This window comes from Rosa rugosa, chromosome 4 (assembly GCF_958449725.1).
Source record: "Rosa rugosa chromosome 4, drRosRugo1.1, whole genome shotgun sequence".
NCBI lineage: Eukaryota > Viridiplantae > Streptophyta > Magnoliopsida > Rosales > Rosaceae > Rosa > Rosa rugosa.
In genome coordinates this window covers 53,626,982-53,650,537 of record NC_084823.1, presented here as the reverse complement: position 1 = coordinate 53,650,537, position 23,556 = coordinate 53,626,982, and the positions used below count along the sequence as shown (strand labels likewise).

Sequence of the window (23,556 nt, the reverse complement as noted above, 5' to 3'; positions counted from 1 at the left end):
AAATCTCCATTTGAAGTTCTAAAAGGTCGAAAAGTTGACATAGCACACCTTCGAGTATTTGGTTGTACGTGTTTTGTACATATTCAATCAAATCATCGGGATAAGTTTGATCCCAGAGCTGTCAAATGTGTGTTCCTAGGGTACGCATCTACCCAAAAGGGCTACAAGTGTTACAATTCAAAGACCAGAAAAATATTTGTTTCAAGGGATGTTCGTTTTGATGAGTCTGACTCTTTCTTTCAGTTATCTGATAATGAACCTCAGGGGGAGCATATTTGTGAGTTGTTTCCCATACCAATTCCTGCTGAAGTTGCAGTAGACACTCCTAGTTCACAACAACCAGTTCAACAATTTGTGGATACTGAAGAGGTACATGCAGACTCTGACACTCAAGATCATCAACAAGAGGTGGCACCAAACACGTCTCAACCTCGAAGAAACCCACCAAGGGTGAGACATCAACCAACAAGACTTCAGGAATATGAGACTTACACACCACGTTATCCTCTTGCTCAAATTGCTCACTCCACCAGTACCTCCTCTCCTCACAATGCATTCCTCATCAAGATTTCCAAAGAAACCGAACCAAGGAACTTTGAAGAAGCAAATCAATCATCAGTTTGGAAGAAAGCTATGCATGATGAACTCAAAGCTCTTGATGACAATAGAACCTGGAGTATAGTCAAGCTTCCCAAAGGGCAGAAAATTGTAGGGGCAAGATGGATTTACAAAATCAAGTTCCACTCTGATGGTTCAATTGAGCGACATAAGGCAAGGTTAGTAGCTCGTGGCTTCACTCAAACCTTTGGTGTTGATTATAAGGAGACTTTTGCTCCGGTTGCTAAAATGAACACAGTACGAGTTTTGTTATCTGTTGCTGTGAATTGTGGCTGGTCTCTATACCAAATGGACGTCAAGAATGCCTTTTTGCATGGGGATTTAGAAGAAGATGTGTATATGAGGTTACCTCTTGGACATCCACGTGAAAGTGAAGCTGGAATGGTGTGCAAACTTCACAAGGCCTTGTATGGTTTGAAACAATCCCCACGTGCTTGGTATTCCAAACTGAGTTCGGTTCTTTTTGCCTCAAGCTTCAAGCGAAGTCATGCAGACTCCTCCCTGTTTGTTCGAAATGGCAAGGCTGGGAAGTTGGTTGTTCTAGTGTATGTGGATGATTTAATCATCACTGGAGACAATATGGATGAGATTAAGTCTCTCAAGTCAGCCTTGCACAATGCCTTTGCCATCAAAGATCTTGGACCATTGAAGTACTTTCTTGGAATTGAAATGGATCACTCCTCAAATGGTATGTTCTTAAATCAACGCAAATATGTTGTTGATCTTCTTGATGAGGCAGGAATGAAGGATAGTAAGCCTGCTCGCACTCCTCTTAATAGTAGACTTAAAATAGATGTTGACGGAGAACCTCTCTCAAATATTTGTGTTTATCAACGCCTTGTGGGTAAGCTCATTTATCTCACCATTACAAGACCAGACCTCACTTATGCTGTGAGTTTGGTCAGTCAATTCATGCACTCTCCTACCACTCATCATCTACAGATTGTCAAGAGGATTCTTCGCTACTTAAAGGGCACAGTTGATCGAGGAATTGTTATGAAGAACAATGGCCACTTCAACCTTGTGGGCTACTCAGACTCTGACTGGGCAGGAAATGCCATTGATCGAAAGTCCACAACTGGGTATTGTACTTTCATTGGAGGCAACCTCGTTACTTGGAAAAGTAAGAAACAAACTGTGGTTGCTCGTTCTAGTGCCGAAGCTGAGTATCGTGCAATGGCATCCACAGCTTGTGAACTCATATGGTTAAAGACATTGTTGGGTGACTTGGGCATTGTGTGCACTGCGCCTATATCTCTACATTGTGACAACCAGGCTGCCATGCATATCGCAGCCAATCCAGTCTTCCATGAGCGCACCAAACATATTGAAGTTGATTGTCACTTTGTTCGAGATCAGGTTCAGTCTAAACTTATTGAAACAGTGTACACACGATCATGTGATCAACTAGCAGATATTTTTACCAAGATTCTTGCTTCCGCTCAGTTTGAACGTCTGCTTTCCAAGCTTGGCTCAAGGAACTCCCTTGATCCAGCTTGAGGGGGAGTATTAGAAGCTGCTGAATTATGGATTATGCCCATACTTTTCCCTAGTTTAGGGATTCCTTGTTTTAAGGAGTTGTGTTGTTTACCTTTTCCCTAGTTTAGGGATTCCTTGTTTTAAGGAGTTGTTGTCTTTAGTTTGTGGTTTTCAGCCACTATATATAGTCGTGTACATGTTTGGTAAGAAAAAATATATACAAAAAACACCAACATTCAAATTTCAACAGGTAGTATAGTAGATATACCATCGGTTGCAGACAAGCAGTTTTTTAGGGATTTTTGTGGAAGTTCGGGTTTCGGGTCAAGTTTTGGAGTCAAGTCTTACTTGGAGGCCCAGGTGCAAGAGAATCAGAGCAATCTCAGGACTTTAGGGACCATGTCAAATAGGTTGCAGACAGAGATTGATCACAAAGACAATAAAGTTGTGGCCCTGAGGAAAAAACTGGGTGAGATTCAGAAATCTAACTTTAGAGTATCTCGGAGATTATCTGGAACTTTGGATTCTTCTTCTTGTAAGGTTTTGTTGTCAATTTTGGAGTATTTGATTCGGTTCTACATGATGCTTGTAGATTAACACACAGATTTAGTAAGATTTTGATCAGTTTGATCAGAAAAGCTAGGTGGGATTTGGATTTGGCTGCTAATTTGGTTCATCCTTATGTTGGTTATGTGGAAAATGCTCATAATCGATATGCGTTTTTGTCATATGTTTGTTTGGGATATTCAAAGGCTTTGATTCGAAAGATTTTGGTTTAGTTGAGGATGAGGTTTTGTGTAACGGGCATGGTTCAGAATTGGATAAGAACAATGTTCCTGCAAAGCATTTGATCGAGCAATTTGATGGAGTTGTTGAGTAGGAACCAGAATTGTGAGTTTTTGAGATTTTGTGAGAGCAAGTATCAAGAGATCATTCACCCCAAAAGGGTCTGATCAAAACCATTTGTGGGGCTTGAAGAGAATTCCGATTGGGTAAAACAAATATGGGGATTTGGGAGCTCTATCATTGGGAAAAGAGAGCTGCTCTTGAAGCTGAAACTCCCTAAGCACATGGTCGGACTCACCGTTTCTGAAAAAGGGTAGAGAGGAATTCATCATGGAAGATGATAAAGAAGTTCCATGATGAAGAAGAAGAAGACCCGTTAGGAGCAGTGTTGTTCGGACTCATCATCATACTCTTATCTTGGTTTCGAAGCTCGGAAGACAATGAGGAAGTAGCCGGAGAAGAAAGTGTTTTGGCGAAGAATGGGGAGATGGATGCCCAGAGCAAATTTATGGGTGCTCAGATTAGATTTGGAACAAAGAGTAGAGAGAGAAAAAAAACAAATAACATTATAGACTCAAATTACCTATTTACCCTTTATTATATGTCAGTTGACTAATGCCGTAATGTCGTTAACGGCTCCATATACTTATGTTGCATCGGGGTGTGAACATTAGGTACTAATGTGACATTTTTTGAAATTGAGATACTGAAGTTACTAATGACATTTTTTGGAATTGAGATACTGAAGTTACTAATGAAACGAATGTCAGGTATTGTTTGCATTTATTTTCCATATAGATAACGTACCTATATATGGTAACAAAATAGCAATTAAACAAGGACTTATCTCTGAACTCAAGTACTAGCTACTTTAGCTCACTGTGTATGTAGGCATGTGCTCTAGCTCAGATTCTTCGACCGAAGCTTTAGCTTATTCTAACAGTTGCTCATAATTACCGAATTACGTACTACTCGATCGAGCTAATTAACTGGACAACATTTCAGATCCAAAAAACATACAGTAAAATTACTATTTCTCTGGATAAGAGACTTAAATTATGAAAAGGTACATGTCTCCTCGATACTGTTTGATATTTGTTATTGTTGGTTGCCTCTCAGAAAAGTAAGATAACAGAAACAAAAGTACATTTAATTTTCTGTTTATATGTTTCTATTAACGTTGTCTTTTCCTTTGGGTTTTTGTGGTCTCATCTGATTCCTGGGGAGACAATTGCTCGAAGAACTATTCAGTGACAAATATTCGTCGTTTGTATCCCTCCATGTGAGATTTTCTGCTTCACAGAAACGAAATTGTCTAATTTCAGAAGTAATTAGAAAGAAATAATCCAACATTATTTTTCAGTTTTCACTGTTGATATATGACAGACCTCGTGAGGAATCTCAGTATACATTAATGGGAAAATCGTCCAAACAGTGTCTGAACTTTTCCAGACTATTAATTTTCATACCTATACTTTGAAAAACATCAAAATGGTACCTGACGATTTAAGCCCGACCCAATATTCATACCTAGGAACAGTAAAACCGTTAACTCCGTTAAATTTTCAGGGGTAAAACTGGTACTTCTGAAACAAAAAAAAATAAAAAAATTTGGAGTTCTTCGTACCTATACCATACGAAGAACAACTTTGTTTGTTCTCATACCAGTACCGGAAAAGTATGCCAATAACTACCATGCCTAATACGAGATTCAAATACCAATATCAAAATGGTATACAAGATCCAAATACTCGTATACCCGTATCCAGAAGAACTCAGGAAGATCGGTGTACAATGCCAGACCACCGCCAACAACCACTGTCATGATTCCAAGAACGTGCAACAGCCATGCTCAGACCCATACTTGATCGGAACCCGACCTTCATCTACATCGACGACCTGAATTCGGAAACGTCCTCCGACATCCCAAAACCTGACTTAGGGTCCCACATCAAGGCTGACCAGCAGATTTCCCAAACTACGACGTCCCATTTCGACAGAGATCGGAATTGCTTCGCCATTCCATTTCCGACAGAGATCGAACCCAGACTTGACCCAAAGTGGAATTACCGAAATTTCAGATTCCCTTGCTATTAGGCTCATCGGATTCCGACCTAAAGCATCGAAATTTTCTTGTGCATCCACCCGAATAATCTCCATGATTCCAATTATCCGGTGAACTAGGCTTAAAACCGAGCAAACAATTGCAAACCAAACCATTTTTGCTGTTACAGCTACCAAAATTTCCACATGCATCTACCTAATCACGACTTTTCTTTCCTTCTTCTCTGTTCTCTTCTCCCAAACCCATCAAAAAAAAGAAAAATTGAAATTGATTTTAGCTGCAAATAATTGAATTTGATTTTTTGGATTGTGGGTATTGGGATTTTTGATTGAAATCGAAGCAGAGAAGATGTTGGAGAAGATCGGGTTGCTGGCGAAGCCATGATTGAAATCGAAGCGGAGAAGATGCTGGAGAAGATCGGGTTGCCGGCGAAGCCATGATTGAAATCGAAGCAGAGAAGATGCTGGAGAAGATCAGGTTGCCGGCGAAGCCATCACTGAGAGGGAATAATTGGGTGGTTGACGCCTCACACTGTGGATTTGATCTGTAATACCAAATTCCGACATATCTTCTAGTACCAGAGCTTCCATTAGGAGTAAAGAACTCGAGTTCAATTTTTTCTCCTGATAGAACTTGTAATTTTGCTTCAACGCATCCACCACCTACACAACCAACGCCGGAGCTGAAGGAGTAAATGCCAAACTCTTCCAATTCTTCCACCCATCAGTGGCCCATCCAAACCCAGCTCCGAAACCGAGTTGCAGAATCCCAGTCAACGCCCCGAAAAACACCATCAAAGACACGAACAAGAACATCCCAGCAACAAGAACAACCAATAAAAACACGATCTGGAAAGCAAGAGCAGTACTCAATATTGGCCAGAACGAAACCTTGACGGATTGGACAGCTGATATGAACTTGACCGGGCGGCCATAGAAGCCGTGGAAGACACTGTAGGTGATTGAGCCGAGAGCAAAGAGAGAGAGGACGAAGATGAAGAAGGTGAAAGTGAGAGCAAGGAGGTTGTTCTTCAACACCAAGACCCGTCTTCACATCTAGAATTGAAGGGGGAGATGGAGAAAAGAGCACTATTGTGAAGCGAATCAATCAATCAGAGAAAGAGAGAGAAAATAATTCGAAAGCAGCTGGAACAAGGGGGTCAACCCAAAAAAAAAAAAAAAAAAAATCGGAAGTACCAATTTACCCCTAAAAATTTAACAGAGTTAACAGTTTTACTGTTCCTAGGTATGAATATTGGGTCGGGCTTAAATCGTCAGGTACCATTTTGATGTTTTTCAAAGTATAGGTATGAAAATTAATAGTCTGGAAAAGTTCAGACACTGTTTGGACGATTTTCCCTACATTAATTGGCAAGCTGATATCTTTTTCTTGATCATGCTAGCCTAGTCAAAGCTGCTTAAAGGGTATATTGTATACACTGCTTTATACATCTGCGTCTTCATATATAGATCAATTCAAAAATCATTTAGTCATTCATTTATGTAGCAACTATATATAGCGTAGATTAACATGAATAACCGATTTGGATATGGGTAATCAAATGAATGTGAATGATCTCTAATCAGATCACTTTCGTAGAGGTGATAATTGGATGATGCAATAGATCAATGGTTTTGATTACAAAAGTGTGTTTATAATAGGAATTTGTTAATCAAAGGTGTATTTTCGTTCACCCTCAGTGAACCTAAGAAGTATCATGTTAAGAAAATAAACAACAGCATAAGACAAATCTAAGGACTAAAATTAAACATATGTAGAACGCGCTGCACGCGCTTGCTTAGCAGCCAGTGAGATTCATGCCTTGTCCGATGGCACGCCCTCGTGGCGGCGGCGTCGGACGGGCCATAGTGGACAGCTTGTCCGGCGGGAGATGGTTGTCCGGTCGAAGTGGTGGTTGAGCGATGTAGCAATCCAGATCGCGCGTAGGTTCTGTCGGGGAAGAGAGGCGTGAGATTGGCGCGCGGCTACCGGGTGGGGCTGGTACCAACCTCACCACAAGTGGAGTGCGATCGACGGGGGTTGTGGTTCAATCGGTTCAGATTGGATCGGAGTGTTCCAATCTGGTTTGGGTTGGTTGGAGGCATATGCGTCGGTGAGCATCTTGCTGATTGGATCGGGTTGGCTTCGATATGGTTAGTTTCCATTGGCAGTGTTGCTTGTTGGTGTGATGGAGAGGATGCAGGGATGGAGGGATTGCTGGTGCTTGCTCGGTGCGGTGGCTCAGCCGCTGACGGTGAGACAATGGGACCTGTACGTGTGAGATGGTGGTGCGGTGATGTTGGCAGTCTGCATTCTGGGCTTGGGCGTGGTGGCTGTTGGGCCTGGGCATGGCATTGGGCTCTGGTCCCATACTTGTTTTTTTTTTTTTTTTTATGTTTTATTGCTTTTGTTTATGGTTAATTAGACGTGGCTATATGCCGGTAATAAGTCCTTATCCCTTTAGGGTAGGGCGATGTGGGCTTGGTCCTAGTATGCACACTTAGTGTGCCTTGTCTGACCTAGCGAGGCAGCGAGCCGTTTACCTGATTAAATTGACGTAACCTCCTAGTGGCATAATGAAATGGAGTGTCGCCGGATTTATTTTCGTGCGGCAACATAGTGGGAAAACTGTGCTATTTGTAATTATACTTCTTCAGAATAGAGTTATCTTTCCGGTATGTCACCGCTTTGTCAAAGCAAATAGAGTAGCCAGTCGTGCACTCTTTGCTAATTGGTGCTTGATAGAATACATAGTTTTTGTGGAGACTCCTGGTATTATTCCGGACTGTTCTCTTTATACTTATTGTAATCAGGGGTTTAGGCTCTACGTCCGCCCTTGTATTCTGTAGTTTCATTAATTAAGGCTTGAGGGCAGCCGCATCAGTCCATTTTCAAAAAAAAAAAAAAAAAAAAGTTTCATGTTATTAATCTAATTAGCTAAATACATCGGATCTTTCCGCTTATATTTAGAAACTAAGACTTGACAAGGAACAAGCATATGGCATAATATTTCCAATTAATGAGACATGCTCACTCTATTTATAATGTTTTCCTCTTCCATATCTTATTATTTAGTAATGTTTCGATATATGCAAAAATTATATTCAATCGAAATTCATTGAGTCATTTTTTTTATTTTTTGATGACTGAAAATAAAATGATTACAAGGAAAAAACAAAACCACATGAAACATCCCCTTCCAGCTGATCCAAATGGAACGCTGGGCACACAGAAATAGGTAAGCAGTAGAACCAAACCTTTGGATTATGACAACTATAGGCTAAAGAAGCTAGATGATCAGCTACAAAGTATTGATAACGGTTTGATTTATACCAAACATATAGTATTGACTTATACCAAACATACAGTATTGATAACGGTTTGATTATCACAAATTGTTCATCGATTTCATATAATAAATTCTCTAAACGAGGACCATCACTTAGTGATCAGGTGAACAACGGATGTATCATGTATGTACCAGTAACATATTGGACAAGCCCAATTTGGATCCAGTTACCTCCGTCTTCTTGGACCGGCCCATCCAACATCCATAACTCCACGCGCCCACGCCGACACGAATCAATGCACGCGCCCCTAAAATCCCTAATGCTCTCTTTCCCGCCAATCTCTAACCCAATTCGGCGCCACAAATTCCACTTCACTCTATAAACCCACTTTCAGAGACTTGAAGAAAATCCCCAAAAACCCTAACTGCAAATCAGCCATGGATCCCAATTTCGAGGACCAGAGCAAGCTTCCGGAGCTTAAATTAGGTAAAGCCAGGAAGATCAAAAACCCTAGCTTTTCTGTTTTTCCTCTTTTGATTGATTTAATTACATACAATTTTGAATTCTCTCGTCTCTATTTTGTAGATGCCAAGCAATCTCAAGGGTTTTTGTCATTCTTCAAAACCCTCCCCCATGTAAGTTTTCCATTTCTGAAACCCTAGCTGTGTGTTTTGGGTTTTCTTATTCATTGCTTGTTTATATATTTCTTTGGATAATTTTGGGTAGTTAGTTTTGATTTTCACTTGTAAATTGAAAGTGATGGAAAGACAAGTGTAAATTGAAATTTTTTGGGTATCGGATGATAACCCAATAATGGTGTAGACAATGTGAATGTAAAGTGACTATATAGAATGTGTTGGAAGATGTTTGTTCTTATTATTGGGTTTTGTTATCTGTTGCAGGACACAAGAGCTATTCGATTGTTTGATCGTCGGGTCAGTTTCACTTCTTGGTTTCATTAACATCTCTGTATTCTTCTGTGGGGTGCTGTAATCCTTACTTTTCTATTTGCTTCAGTTTGGTTGATTGTTTATTTGTTCACTTCTAAGGATTTCAAATAGGTTTATGGCTGTAATTGTTCAACATGACTATCATATTTCTCCTTCTGCTATCTTCTATCCTTTCCTTGTTTTACCAACTTGCATCTTATTTCCCCAACCCTATTCCACATGCGTGCTTGGAAAGGAAACACATACATTGCATATGTAGAGTTTAAACTTGCATATATCTGGCTGTATCTTATGATTGACAAATAGGCATCCTATCTTTTATCTGGTCAATTATGTCTAAACTTTAGCCATAGAAGTCTAATATCCTCTGCCACCTACCAAACAATCTGTACTTGTGATGCATTCTGTCTATTAGTCTTTGCTAGTATTTGAGCATTTGTGATGATTTTTCTCGCCATTGTAGGTCTCTGTTATCTTTTTTTTTTCTTTCTGTTATTCTGTGAATACATCATTTGACATTCTTCCTAAAATATGTACTATTTCAGGACTACTATACTGCTCATGGTGAAAATGCTACTTTCATTGCAAAGACCTATTATCGTACCACCACTGCTCTGCGACAACTGGGTAGCGGATCTGATGGCCTATCCAGTGTGAGTGTTAGTAAGAACATGTTTGAAACAATTGCCCGTGATCTTCTACTGGAAAGAACAGACCATACTCTTGAGATTTATGAGGGTAGTGGCTCAAGTTGGAGACTTGTGAAAAGTGGAACGCCTGGAAATCTTGGAAGTTTTGAAGATGTATTATTTGCGAACAATGAGATGCAGGATACCCCCGTGGTTGTTGCACTATTACCTAACTTCCGTGAAAATGGTTGTACAGTGGGGTTAGGATATGTTGATCTAACTAAACGAGCACTTGGGTTAGCTGAATTTCTTGATGATAGCCACTTCACAAATTTGGAATCAGCTTTAGTTGCACTTGGTTGCAAGGAATGCCTTCTGCCCGTAGAGAGTGGGAAAACCGGTGAAATCAGAGCGTTACATGATGCATTGACTCGATGTGGTGTGATGTTAACTGAGAGAAAAAAGAGTGAATTTAAGATGAGGGATTTGGTTCAGGATCTCAGTCGGCTTGTCAAAGGAACTATTGAACCAGTTCGAGATTTAGTTTCTGGATTTGAGTTTGCACCTGGTGCATTGGGGGCATTGCTCTCTTATGCAGAACTACTTGCTGATGAGAGCAATTATGGAAACTATAACATCCAAAGATATAATCTTGATAACTATATGAGGTTGGATTCTGCTGCTATGAGGGCACTTAATATCCTGGAAAGCAAAACTGATGCAAACAAAAATTTCAGTTTGTTTGGTCTTCTGAATAGAACCTGTACTGCTGGAATGGGTAAACGATTACTGCACATGTGGCTAAAACAGCCTTTATTAGAAGTACAGGAAATCAATTCCAGGTTAGATTTGGTACAGACATTTGTGGAGGATCCTGCGCTTCGCCTAGATTTGAGGCAGCATCTGAAACGAATCTCAGACATTGAACGACTGGTGCACAATCTTGAGAAGAAAAGAGCTGGTTTGCAGCATGTTGTAAAACTTTATCAGGTAGAACTTATTACAGATTTATTATTTTGTCAGATTCTCTGCATTGGTGTTGTTGGTTTAACCTGATAAGTGACTTCTTTTGCTTGACTAAGCAACCAAAAGAGACCATCCAGCTAACTAATATTACTCCTTAGTTTTGGTTTCTTATTTCCTTTTTATGCATGATGGGATCTTGCCTGTTTCAGTGGCAAAGTAATGATTGATAATCAAAAATATAGTTTCACTGGTCAAGGAATTTTTGTTTTTTTTTGTTTAGAAGCCATATATCTGTGCAAAATTTATACTTATTTATCTTATAGTTGAAAGCGTGTCTTTATTTGATTCATATTTTCTGAATGCAGTCATGTATAAGGCTTCCATACATCAAAAGCGCCCTAGAGCGGTATGATGGAGAGTTTTCCTTGCTGATCAAGGAAAAGTATTCGGATCCCTTTGCATTATGGACTGATGATGGCCACTTAAATAAGTTTCTTGCTCTAGTGGAAGCTGCTGTTGACCTTGATCAACTCGAGAATGGAGAGTATATGATAGCGTCTAGTTATGATCCTGCTCTTTCTGCACTAAAGAATGAGCAAGAGTCGCTGGCTCAGCAGATACACAATTTGCATAAACAAACTGCTAAGGATCTTGATCTCTCTATAGATAAGGCCTTAAAGTTAGATAAAGGCACACAATTTGGACATGTTTTCAGAATCACAAAGAAGGAAGAGCCAAAAATAAGGAAAAAGCTCACAACACAATTCATTGTCCTGGAAACCCGAAAAGATGGAGTGAAATTCACTAATACTAAGCTTAAAAAGTTAGGGGATCAATATCAGAGAATACTTGAAGAGTATAAAAATTGTCAGAAAGAACTGGTGAACCGAGTTGTTCACACTGCATCCACTTTCTCAGAGGTAGATATACTTAGATATTGTCATGCATAATGCTGTCTCTTGTTGTGTTTGATTGATGAATCCTTTATTTCCAGGTGTTCTGTAATGTAGCTGGCTTGCTTTCTGAATTGGACGTGTTACTTAGTTTTGCTGATTTGGCTTCTAGTTGTCCTACTCCTTATACTAGGCCACTCATCACTCCATCGGTAATCAATTAGTTTTTCAGTCTCTTATTTGTATCTTTTTCCCGTATCAGTTTGTATTTATTCATAAAATGATTATTGACTTATTGGCTATAATAGGATGTGGGGGATATTATACTAGAAGGGAGTAGACATCCTTGTGTGGAGGCTCAGGACTGGGTTAATTTTATACCCAATGATTGTAAACTTGTGAGTGTTCATGATACCCAGGAATTGAATAATAATAATTATTGGTATTTCTTGTTGTTGGAGTGGCTCATCATATGTATATAATTTCTGCTAATCAGGTAAGAGGAAAGAGTTGGTTCCAAATCATTACAGGGCCTAATATGGGTGGAAAATCCACGTTTATCCGGCAGGTATGATTTTATTGGCTTGGTCAATGCTCCTTTTATTCCTTCCGTCAGCTTAAAGAACTTTCCATGTAAATATGACTTTCACTTTTGAAATACTACTCTTTTGTTGAGTACGATTTATAACTACTCTTACCATGCAAATATGCCTCTCATGTCACATCCATGCGCAATACCAAAGACAGTTGTTATTTGTTTCATGAAATCCTATTTTAGTTTAATCACTATTAACAATTTTGCTGGATTTTGTTTGCACTGGCAGGTTGGTGTGATTATTCTAATGGCACAAGTTGGTTCTTTTGTTCCTTGTGAGAAGGCTACCATTTCTATTCGTGATTGCATTTTTGCTCGAGTGGGTGCTGGTGATTGCCAAGTGAGTGTTCCATGTCGTAGTGTGTTGAAGTTTGAACTTCTTTAAATAGAAGCTAGTTTTATAAACTTATTCCACACGAGTTGAATGTTATGCTATTTAACTGACATTTTAATAGAAAAGGGACTAAGAGGTAGAAGCAACAGTGCATTACTAAAAGTAAGGGACTGATTGCTTAGTTTGTTTTCAATGTTTAAGCTACCTATTTTAACTTCTAATTCACAATAATGGTGGGTCGACATCAGAAGAAATGTAATTGCCCGTCTACTATCGCAAGTTATTTATCTACATGTCTGGTTCTAAAATACTTGGAACCAAAATTTAGATTTCTTGAACAACTTGGATGAAAACTAGTAAGCAGGACAGTTCAGACAAAATTGTCTATCCTTGTCCTATGATGTAACCTGTGTTTAGAACTATCATGAGAAATGTATCACACCAAAAATTCACTGAACTTTTATGGTATCAGAGCATTTAGCTTTCTCTTGTATATATAAATTGTTCATATCAATGAGAATTATACACTGAAAAGTCACTAAACCTTTAAGAACGATCTTTTTAAGTACTTGTAGGTTCTATCGAGTCCTTAAATCTGATCAACATGTCCAGGTTATGGCATGGTAATCAATGCATTACTGGTTACCTCAGTTAAACTTATGTTAACCAAAAGTTAAACCTGTGTTGAATTGTTGTCTCGCATGTGTTTATTTACTCATAGTCTCATACATTATGTTGTATAACTGCTTTGGAAACGATCCGTGGTTGCCTTGTAAAGATAACAGGAGTTTTTTTTTTTTTTTCCTCGATATGGAAATTAATTCTGTGTATTCTTTGTTCTTTCTAGCTACGTGGTGTTTCTACCTTTATGCAAGAAATGCTTGAGACTGCATCTATACTGAAAGGATCTACAGATAAGTCACTGATAATCATCGACGAGTTAGGCCGAGGGACATCAACTTATGATGGATTCGGTTGGTTTAAAACTTGAACTCTTTCTGGTGCATTGATGTTGTCATGTTTACCTTTAATACCTCATTAAGAAAAGTGGGTCAGATGTATTGATTATTGCTTTCATACAACTCAATGGTAGCGGTGTTGAATATTCAGATAAGATAGCCTGTACTCTCCTTTTTGCTTCCTTTGATTGCTGATCACTAGTTTTAACATTAACAAAACTGCCATATTTCCGTTTGGTTTGTGTCAATGTAGGTTGTATTCAAGACATGCTCGTAAGCAAGAACTAAATGTCACATAATTGATGACAATTTTGTCAAAATTGCTAAATAGTTTATGTTATTGACTTATTTCAATTTGGTAATGCATTACGTATATCATAAGGCTCGTACATGAATCAAGAACTAAAGGCACAATAGCGAGAATGGACCAATGAGCATTGTTCAGAGAAGATTTATGACATAATTGATGTTTATGTTTGTTTTGAATGTGATGAATTTTCTCTTGGAAATTGTCTTCCTGTTTTAGAGTAAGCATTTGTTGAAGAATATGATGATCTAGTTGTGCTTTTCTGGCGTTATCTACGTCTCATTTAGTTTAGTTACACTTAATAAAGGTTTGCACATACGTCTTATCAATATTTATTTTGATGGTCAGGTTTGGCTTGGGCCATTTGCGAGCACCTTGTTGAAGTGATTAATGCACCTACTTTGTTTGCAACCCACTTTCATGAATTGACCGCATTAGCTCAAGAAAATGCTGTTCATGAGCCTAATATGAAGCAAATTGTTGGTGTTGCGAACTATCATGTTAGTGCACATATTGACTCATCAAGCCGCAAGTTGACTATGCTGTACAAGGTAGATGTATTCTCTAGTCGTTTTTGAAGTCAATAATGATGAATCACGATTAATACATTTTTAAGGCAGATGTAACTTTGTTTGGGATTAAGTTCTATAATCTTTCTCCCATCTTCTCCTTCAATTTTATGCTAGTGCACATGTATCTTGGTCAAACAATTTACTGAACCCACTCATTTTCTTGGTGTGATCATTCTTTCCAGGTTGAGCCAGGGGCATGTGATCAAAGTTTCGGTATCCAGGTTGCAGAATTTGCAAACTTTCCTGAAAGTGTTGTCGCCCTTGCTAGAGAAAAGGCTGCTGAATTGGAGGATTTCACTCCTACTGCCGTCATTCCAAATGATGCTAGAGAAGAGGTACTTCAAACATCATCCCGCTATCTGAATTCACATTTTGTTTGTTCAATTTTTTTTTATTTCAATCAATAATCTATACATGGTAGCCCAGAAAACAATTATGGTTGGTAGGCAAATAGCCAGTTTCAGTACTTTTTTGGTCAGCATTTCTGAAAACCTATGATATCCTATATTTTTTCTAATAGAGAACCATTTCTGTCAAATGAATGTATAATTGATAATATATCATGAAGCACACAACTAGGCTGGAATTCATTGTCTGATTCAAAAACTATGATCTATAGGTTGGATCCAAGCGCAAGAGAGAGTATGATTCTGATGACATGTCCAGAGGAGCAGCTCGTGCGCGCAAGTTTTTGAAGGAGTTCTCTGAAATGCCATTAGATACAATGGATGTACAGCAGGCTTTGCAAATAGTTAACAAAATGAAGGATGACTTGCAAACGGAGGCAGTAAACAGCCAATGGCTACAACAGTTTTTCTAGTTGGTCATCCTCAAGATGGAGGTAACTTGTATTTTGGGATTTATGTAAAGCTCGTCTCTGTAAATGGGTTGTTTCTCATTGCCCCAACAATTTTGTGCCTCTATCAATGTCTCGAGTGCAACTGCACCAGACATGTGATCTGATGTTGGGGCATTATCTTTTTAATGACCGTTTTTTACCTCTGACTTCTTAATGAAAGAATGTTTCTCAGAACTGTTAGTAGTGTACTGTTGCCGGTTGCCCCTTTTCATTTACCTATGTGTGTTAATAATAACGAAGGCAAAGTCCGAACTCGCAATTAAAATCGGGCATTTTGCGGGTCAAATGCTCAATCCAACCGACCCAACTGCGCTTTTGGGCCTATTGAGTTGGTTTGAGCCAACCCACACTTTCAAGGGAGATGAACTGACAAAACAGTCCAACTGTCAAGCTCTTTGATCTCCTCGCCAGTAGGACCACCAGACAAACATCTATGTTGTCTGACTCATTCCTTTCCTTATCCATTCGTTAACTGGATCATACGACAGGCCGTATGTATAGAAGTACACGCTCGCAAGTAACCTGGCAACTTTAATCCTAAACAGTAAACACGTTACCCAATTGTAATTGGGCAGCTCAAAGCATTGGTGCTTTTTTTTTCTCAGGTGCTGTCAAATTAAACATACATGCATATCCAATAGGGAATCCAGTTTGCTTTTTGTGTCATGATTTAGATTCTGTTCGTTCCGCTAGAGATTTACCCAAAGGAGAAGAACCTAAAAAACACCCCAGGAAGTGGTCACTGTCACAAGAGGGCAGTATTATCCTTTTAAGTGTTTCTGTTTCTTGATAGTTGATATCATGGGATTTCCTTGTCTGCTTGCTCATTAAACAGTTATATCTAGCTTGTCATTTCAACACTCCAAATTTTGATTGGAGCACTTATTCACAATTTTATGACAACTTTATCATGTTCTCACACCCGTAGTCAAAAAAAGGCAAAGTCGAGAAGTCAAGAATTCGACCAGTCAAGTTACTATTCACTGCCACTGGACATAGGTTTACACCCGTTGTTTTTCTTGCCCGGTCAACACTGTTCACGTAATCCACTGTTCATAGTACTGTTCACCATTGGATTTAGCTGGACACATTACTGTTCATTTAGACTGTTGACTGTTACTGTTCGCATTTACTGTTCACTGTTCACATTGGAATCAAAATCACTTAAGAAGTCAACCCAGCGCTGCCAAGTGTCCTGCCTCTTTGCTTTTCTTCCTGACGTCACCCACGTTCCTCACAATATCAAGCTGGCAGCTCCATGACTTTGGGCAAGAAAAAAGTCACAGCCTTGCCCTTTTTTTTGACCTCAGTCATGCAAAACCATTTTTCTGCATAGCCAGGCAGCCACATCAACATTCCTTCTTTTTGCCCGGGCAATCCAACACCGGTGGACTTGCTCTAGATTTTTCAACCATTGTATGTTGTGAAAGGAAACCATTGTATGTTATGAAAGAGTAGATGTTTTAAAAAATTTATAATATACAACCATTTAAATCGACAATAATCTTTTTTATTTTTCTTTGATTGAGAGTAAGGTAGTGAGTTATTTCAGTTATGTTAGTGAATTAGTAACACGCTCATCTATTCAGTATATGAATCGAGATCCATGATAGTATTCCAGCAAAGCAAACGAGGTCCATAATAAGGGTATCTCAACAAAGCTAAAACTAATTTCTCCGTGTGGTATGGGATGGAGGACAAATCGGTCATCTCCCCACAAAATCATCGTTAACCAGCGCAGAGGTGGGTGCCCGAATCAGATTGAGCAGGCTGAGACACTGTAAGAGCGTTACTTTGCCGTGGAGTGAAAGCAAAGAGGCCAAACAGATAGAAGAGAGAGAAAGGAAGGAGGGAAAAGCTTTGTTCTTTCAGAGAGAGAGAGAGAGAGAGTAAATGCGTTTTGTTTTTTATTCATGAAAGAAACGAAAGCAGGAAAGAGCGAAAGAGAAACACCCACAATTTCTTAAGACCCCCCCCCCCCCCCCCCCCCCCCCCCTTTTCTCAATTCCCACAAAATTCTCAACAGTCTCATCCCACCCAGAAAAGAAGAAGAAGAAGAAGAAGAAGAAGAACAAGAGTTGAACGACATCGTTTGATGATGAACTGGCGGAGAGTGTTGAAGTCCGTCCAGGCCTTAGCAGCCCACAGCCTGCTATTCACCTTCACGCTCTTGCTCGTTCTCAAGCTCGACCACATCGTCTCCTACTCTTGGTGGTCCGTTTCTTCTCTCCTCTCTCTCTCTCTCTCTCTGGTTTTTGATTCTATGTGCATATATAGTCTGGAATTGTATCGGTTTTGGTTTTGATTTGAATGCAATTGGGTTTTGGTTATGGGGTTTTTGGATATATGAGTTGGGAAAGTTTGGAAATTTATTAAATTTGGTTGATGGGTTTTGTTTGGTTTGATGGGAAATTGGTTTGCATGTGAGTAGTTTGTGGTTATCACTAGTTATTAGTTATAAAGACTGGATTTTTCAACTAGTGGCGAAAGGAATGGATAAGAATTGTGATGGTTTGAAAAGCGTTGCTTTGCTTTTTGATTGGGAAATGAGTTTACTGGTGCCATAGGCGGTACAATTAGGAACAAGAAGGTAAATTGTTAACTACCAACTTGATTCAAAGTTTACATGGGATTAGTTATACTTACGCAATTCTGTTCTGCATTAACTACTGTTTTGGTAAGAACTGAGTGGAGTATGAGAACATATTTGTGTGCTACATGCATTAGGAAGTGAACTTTTAACTAACAGTTGAACGTTTGATAGAGAATAGGTTACTTTCATTCGTATTCTCATATTTGTTAGACCCACAACCTTGGGGGACTTCTTGTTGAATTTAGTATGTCAGTACTTTTGATTGGATGAAACTCTCGTGTTGGTGAGGGCAGTAGTTGTTTAAAAAAGGACCATGAAAGTTTGAATCTTTTCTTCTAAATTGTGATCTTTATGGTGGGTGGTGATTAATCGATGTGATGAACAATGCAATCTTACTATTCTTCATTTTTTTGTTCCCTCAACCTATTCCCACCAACACCGTAGGATTAGGACAATATCTCAATGGGTAAGGTCTTTCCTTTATGATCAGATAGTGCTTCTTAGTCATAATATCTTCAATTCAAAGAGCTATCGATTGACTGTTGCCAGTAGATATTGTGGCTCCAAGCATAAACTTGTGTCTCTTGGATGGAAAGGGGAGAGGTATTGATTGGACACACTTTACATGCTTCTCTAACTAATTGAATCATGATTGTGGTCGACTTGTGCTGGCAAATACAGGCTAAAACACCTTTTTTCTTTGATTTCTTTTTCATACATCGTTTGAACATACATTCATCCACTCGTGGAATCTGATTTGGATGTTTTGAAAAACTGATGTTGCTGCCAAGATGTTGATATAATTGCACGGTCTGACATGCAAAAACAGACGTACAGGCTCCTTAAAATGTAAAGTTATATAATTAGATTCATTTCTGAATGTTTTATTTTGTATGCAGGATAATTTTTTTTCCACTTTGGATATTTCATGCAGTTGTTGCCCGAGGAAGATTCTCACTACCTGCTCCATCAGTTCCACACAGTCGTCATGTAAGTCATCATGTTTCTTTATAATTTTGGTCTTGTATTTCATAAAATCTGATACTCTACTGATATTAAGATTTTCTCTGTTGGACAGTGGGCGCCATGTCATGCTGTTGTGGCCACACCATTGCTTATTGCATTTGAGTTGCTCCTCTGTATATATCTTGAAAGTCGTTATGGTATCCACCCATCTCCTCTTTTAACTTTAGTTTGTTTTTCAAAAAGAAAATAACAAAATATTTGGGGACTGATACCAGCATTTCATGTGTGGGGAAATGCATGTAGAAGAGGTAGAGCTGAATGAAGTCAAGTGTTTTTTGTTTTTGTTTTTTTCTTTCTTTTCATACACCACAATAAAATTTCTACCAAGCCAGTATGGCTTCAAGTACCTATTGTAAGGTCTGATAGTTTATTACCTTACAGTTCACAGTTTTGCAGCTGTCAACTTAAAGGTTGTCTTTCTTCCCTTACTGGCATTCGAAGTAATTATTCTAATTGACAATTTCAGGTATCTCCTTTAACATTTTTACTCTTAGGTGTTATCTTTCAGTAATAGACTTCTGCCTATTTGTCAGTTTTGTAGAGATCATGCTTAGCTCATTGGTTCTAAGACATAAAAAATTTGTAAAGATTGTTTGGCTTGCATCTGATTCAACTTTAGCACCCATCTGGCTGACCAAATAGAATCTGAACATTACTGTATCCAGCTGTAACTCAATGTGACAATTTTCCACATCAATATTTATTGCTTTTCCTATAAAGTTATGTCATTTGGTTTTGGAAAAAAAAAAAAAAAGGTGTGCGAGTATCATTGGCTTCCTTCCTATGTCTCTCCCCATCCTTAAGTTGTAGTTTTAAATTGTCTTGTTCTGGCAGAAAATATTGTTTCCACTCTGAGCTAATAAGATCAAAGACATGGAAAAAATTAAGCAAGATTATGAACTGGAAAAGAACTTGTTATTTCACTTTAGTTCATGGGAGGAAACATCCAGTATTCGTTCTAGACAATAAAAATTCACACTTGTTAGATATAATAAAGAATATGTATTCTGTTGACCCTACACCCGTGTATGGGACTTTTTGAAGCATTTGTTTGATACCCATTTCTTTAACAGAATGTGTAAGGCTCTAATGCCAGGGGATGATGAAAACATGAATGATGAGGCAATATGGGAGACACTTCCTGTAAGTTTCATTTCATCAGTTGATGAACTGTCCAATTTTTTGAAAACCTTGTTTTTATATGTGAAGGTGGATTCGATATAGTTTTTGCTATATGCACAATATTTTATTCTGAATGTTTAACCTATTCTGTGCCACCATTAATGTATGAAGAAGATTAGTCTTCTACAATGGATATGAGTGATTAACTTTAAGTGAAATTTCTAAAGTTTCTAGTGATGATTGATACCAAAGTTTCTAGCCTGCATGCGACATCATCTTTGTTAGCAAATTGCAGCATCAGTTGTGACAAGATACCATGTGTGTTTATATTGTCTTTAACTTTCAGCTGTAGTTGTCAAATAATTCAGCATTTCAGTTAGGTTTTTTAATTAAAATGATTGATGTCAATATGTAAGTAGCCTTTGAAATGAACTGGCTGTCATCCCTGAAGGCTCGCTTTCTTTTCAAATTTAAGTTTCTTTTACATAAATCTAGAAAGTATTTTGTGGAAGTACTGTTATTGGTTTGTCATTCTATTTCTTGTAGCATTTCTGGGTTGCAATCTCCATGGTTTTCTTTGTTGCTGCTACAGTCTTCACCATGCTCAAGTTATCTGGTAATTTCTCTTGCTCCCAGTTGTAAATGTTAACAGTGAAAGGCATCTTCCCCTATGACTCATCTGTAAAACTTTTTCTCTGCATGGTTTAATGCAGTCCATAGAATTCATTTCTACATTCTTATATGCATAGGAAAGATAAACTTTAATAACTAAAACATAAGTAACGTTCTTTAAACAATTGCTACTTATGTTTTTCCTTACATTAAATGTTGCAGGTCATGTAAATGCCCTCGGCTGGTGGGATTTGTTTATAAACTTTAGGTACTATTTCTATCTAACAGCTGCTTTTTCTTGTGTTGCCTTAAATTTTGTGACGAGAGATTTTTATTCATGTTTTGGGGGACTAAAACGTGCATGTATTTAACAGTATTGCAGAGTGCTTTGCCTTTCTTGTCTGTACAAAGTGGTCTAATCCAGTAATTCATCGAAATTCCCGAATAGGAGTAGCTACTTCATCTTCTACAACTATTAGATATCTTGACTGGAACAGCGGTCTAGTCGTTTCTGCAGACGAGGATCAGCATCAAGATAGAATGTGTGGTCTGCAAGACATTGGTGGGCATGTTATGAAAATTCCGGTGATTGGTTTTCAAGTTCTCCTTTGTATGCGCCTTGAGGTATGTGATGCTTTTGTGCTGTGGCATGAGTCTTGTGACTACTATTCTTATCAACTGACCTACCTAATTTAAAATTTCAGGGAACCCCCGATCGTGCTAGACATATCCCACTTCCGGTTCTATTCTCTCCTCTTTTTCTACTACAAGGTGTTGGTGTACTATTTGCTGCATCTAGGTTGGTGGAGAAAATTGTACTTCTACTGCGTAGTGGAGCTGGCACAGGATTATATTTTAGATTTTCTTCCAGAGCACACGATTGCTTGGGGTTTTTGCACCATGGTTCCAGGTAACAAGTTTGTTTTTGCTAATAAAGATCTTGGGTAATCCAGATTGTCAACCTATTAAACACTAGTAGTACATGGGGTGAATACTGTGGAATAATTCTTATTTGATAGTGCTTTTATGCAGGCTACTTGGCTGGTGGTCAATAGATGAAGGAAGTTGTGAGGAACATGCCCGACTGTTTCATGAGGAGGCTTCAGGGTAAGTAACTTAGTATTGTGATTATTGAACTTATAGACTCTAGGAGGTTTGATTATTTTACTTCAAGAAATAAAAGAAAATCACTGTTTGCTATGGGAGGCTTATTGATTTTCATTCTCATTTCACCTTTAAGGCACATTTTGCACTCAAGAAATGCAATCCATTTTCTATGTTCATGGTAACATTGTTAGTTATGTTGACTTGACTGTTGATATGGCAGTAGTTATTTATATAACTATGGATCCGCTGCACCTGGGTTTGTTTGATCAGAAATTTGCTATTTTAGATTAACCTAACTTGAAGCGTTTTGAAAACACAGCCGAAGAGAATTTCCTCCTGACCCTGTCATTTGGGGATTTAGTGCTGCATCATATCTTACTTAGGGGCTTTTGACAATTTCATAAAGTGTTTCAGCTGTACAACAGTATAGAAATATCTGATCTATGTATATTTTGTTCGTAATGTGCAGATACAACACTTTCTGTGGTTATCCACCTGAGATAGTGAAGAAAATGCCTAAAAAGGATCTTACTGAAGAGGTGATCAATATCCTCATTTCTTATTTGTTTGTTAGAGTTATGATTGTTATTATACTATAAAGAAGAATTATAGTAGACAAGTTATGATTGTTATTCTACACTATAATTCTTCTTTTGCCATTGCCAAAACTATGTAATCTTAACTTGTCTTTTATTTTCATCATCCAAATATCAGGTATGGAGACTTCAAGCAGCTCTTGGTGAACAGACAGAAATCACAAAATACAGTCAGCAGGAGTATGAAAGACTTCAAAATGTAATGTATCTCATCCTTATCAATTGTATTACAGTATTGTGAGTCTGTGGTGTAAACTTCTGGATTTAACTGCTTAATATTTTGAAAGGCTGTCTTTTGCTGTTCCTTGTTCTTGTCATTTTGTTGTTTTCTGCTCTGTTGCTTGGTATATATGGTAATATAGTAATATGTTTGACACTAAGTATTGCAACTAAAATTCAATGAACTCGACTTCTTGTATCAAATTTTCTTTTAGGTTAACATGCCTGAGTGTCTTTTTTTAAATTCATCAACATTTTTTTTATTGGTTAACCATCAGAACTAGGTGCATGCATATGTATGTGTTTGTGATTGAAATTTTCTATGATGCTACTGTCAGGAAAAAGTGTTATGTCGTGTTTGCTTTGAGGGAGATATCAGTGTGGTCCTGCTACCATGTAGGCATCGTGTTCTTTGCAGGTAACATGACATATCATGGTGCTTGTAATTTTGTCAATGTCTTTCGGATGGAATAAAATGCTGATTGTTTTGCAATTTTGTGCAGTACCTGCTGTGACAAGTGTAAATTATGCCCAATATGCCGTATTTCTATTGAGGAGCGCTTACCTGTGTATGATGTCTAGCTTGATTTCAGTTTTACCCCACTTCAGTTTTTGTATGGCATGAAATTAGGGTACATAGGGCTGGACGGTAACCTCACTTGAGAACAAATTTTAACACTGATTATACTCGATGACGGTGACTGGTCATTGCAGCCGTCTCTAATTTGGTAGCTTCCATTTTCAGCTTTCAAATTGTAAATGTACAGGGAGAGAGTACTCTTATAACAAGTTGGAAGTTATCAGATATGAGTTGAATTGAAAAATATGTGACATGGTATTGAAAGACAGAGTTTGGAAGTTTTCCGATGGGTTGACATGCCAGGTGAGGCTAACAGTACTTTTAGTCATGTATGCGGCTATGCAAAGCAAAAGCTAATGATGTCCTAGGAGGGTCTACTACAAGTGAGGTCAACGGTGT

At 38.4% G+C, this 23,556-nt stretch overlaps 2 protein-coding genes across 3 annotated transcripts; both read left to right on the top strand.

Annotated features, from left to right (window-relative positions):
- Positions 1-8,544: 8,544 nt before the first annotated feature.
- On the top strand, positions 8,545-15,476 carry LOC133746540 (DNA mismatch repair protein MSH2). Its single transcript, XM_062174707.1, has 13 exons — positions 8,545-8,724; positions 8,824-8,873; positions 9,141-9,173; positions 9,734-10,807; positions 11,149-11,703; positions 11,778-11,888; positions 11,985-12,074; positions 12,173-12,244; positions 12,501-12,611; positions 13,453-13,579; positions 14,220-14,422; positions 14,626-14,778; positions 15,063-15,476. Exons 1-13 carry the CDS (start codon positions 8,676-8,678, stop codon positions 15,261-15,263), a joined length of 2,829 nt encoding a protein of 942 aa, XP_062030691.1. The 5' UTR covers positions 8,545-8,675; the 3' UTR covers positions 15,264-15,476.
- A 1,524-nt stretch (positions 15,477-17,000) lies between these two features.
- LOC133707234 (uncharacterized) lies at positions 17,001-23,425 on the top strand. 2 transcript variants are annotated; one of them, XM_062132788.1, is made up of 14 exons: positions 17,001-17,516; positions 18,795-18,885; positions 18,974-19,058; positions 19,318-19,387; positions 19,995-20,064; positions 20,590-20,659; positions 20,878-20,923; positions 21,030-21,279; positions 21,360-21,565; positions 21,688-21,762; positions 22,232-22,301; positions 22,477-22,557; positions 22,916-22,995; positions 23,081-23,425. In XM_062132788.1, exons 1-14 carry the CDS (start codon positions 17,398-17,400, stop codon positions 23,157-23,159), a joined length of 1,392 nt encoding a protein of 463 aa, XP_061988772.1. In that variant the 5' UTR covers positions 17,001-17,397; the 3' UTR covers positions 23,160-23,425. The 2 variants fall into 2 exon arrangements, with proteins under 2 accessions (XP_061988772.1, XP_061988771.1); XM_062132787.1 differs by having other exon boundaries at positions 19,303-19,387.
- The last annotated feature ends 131 nt before the right edge of the window (positions 23,426-23,556 follow it).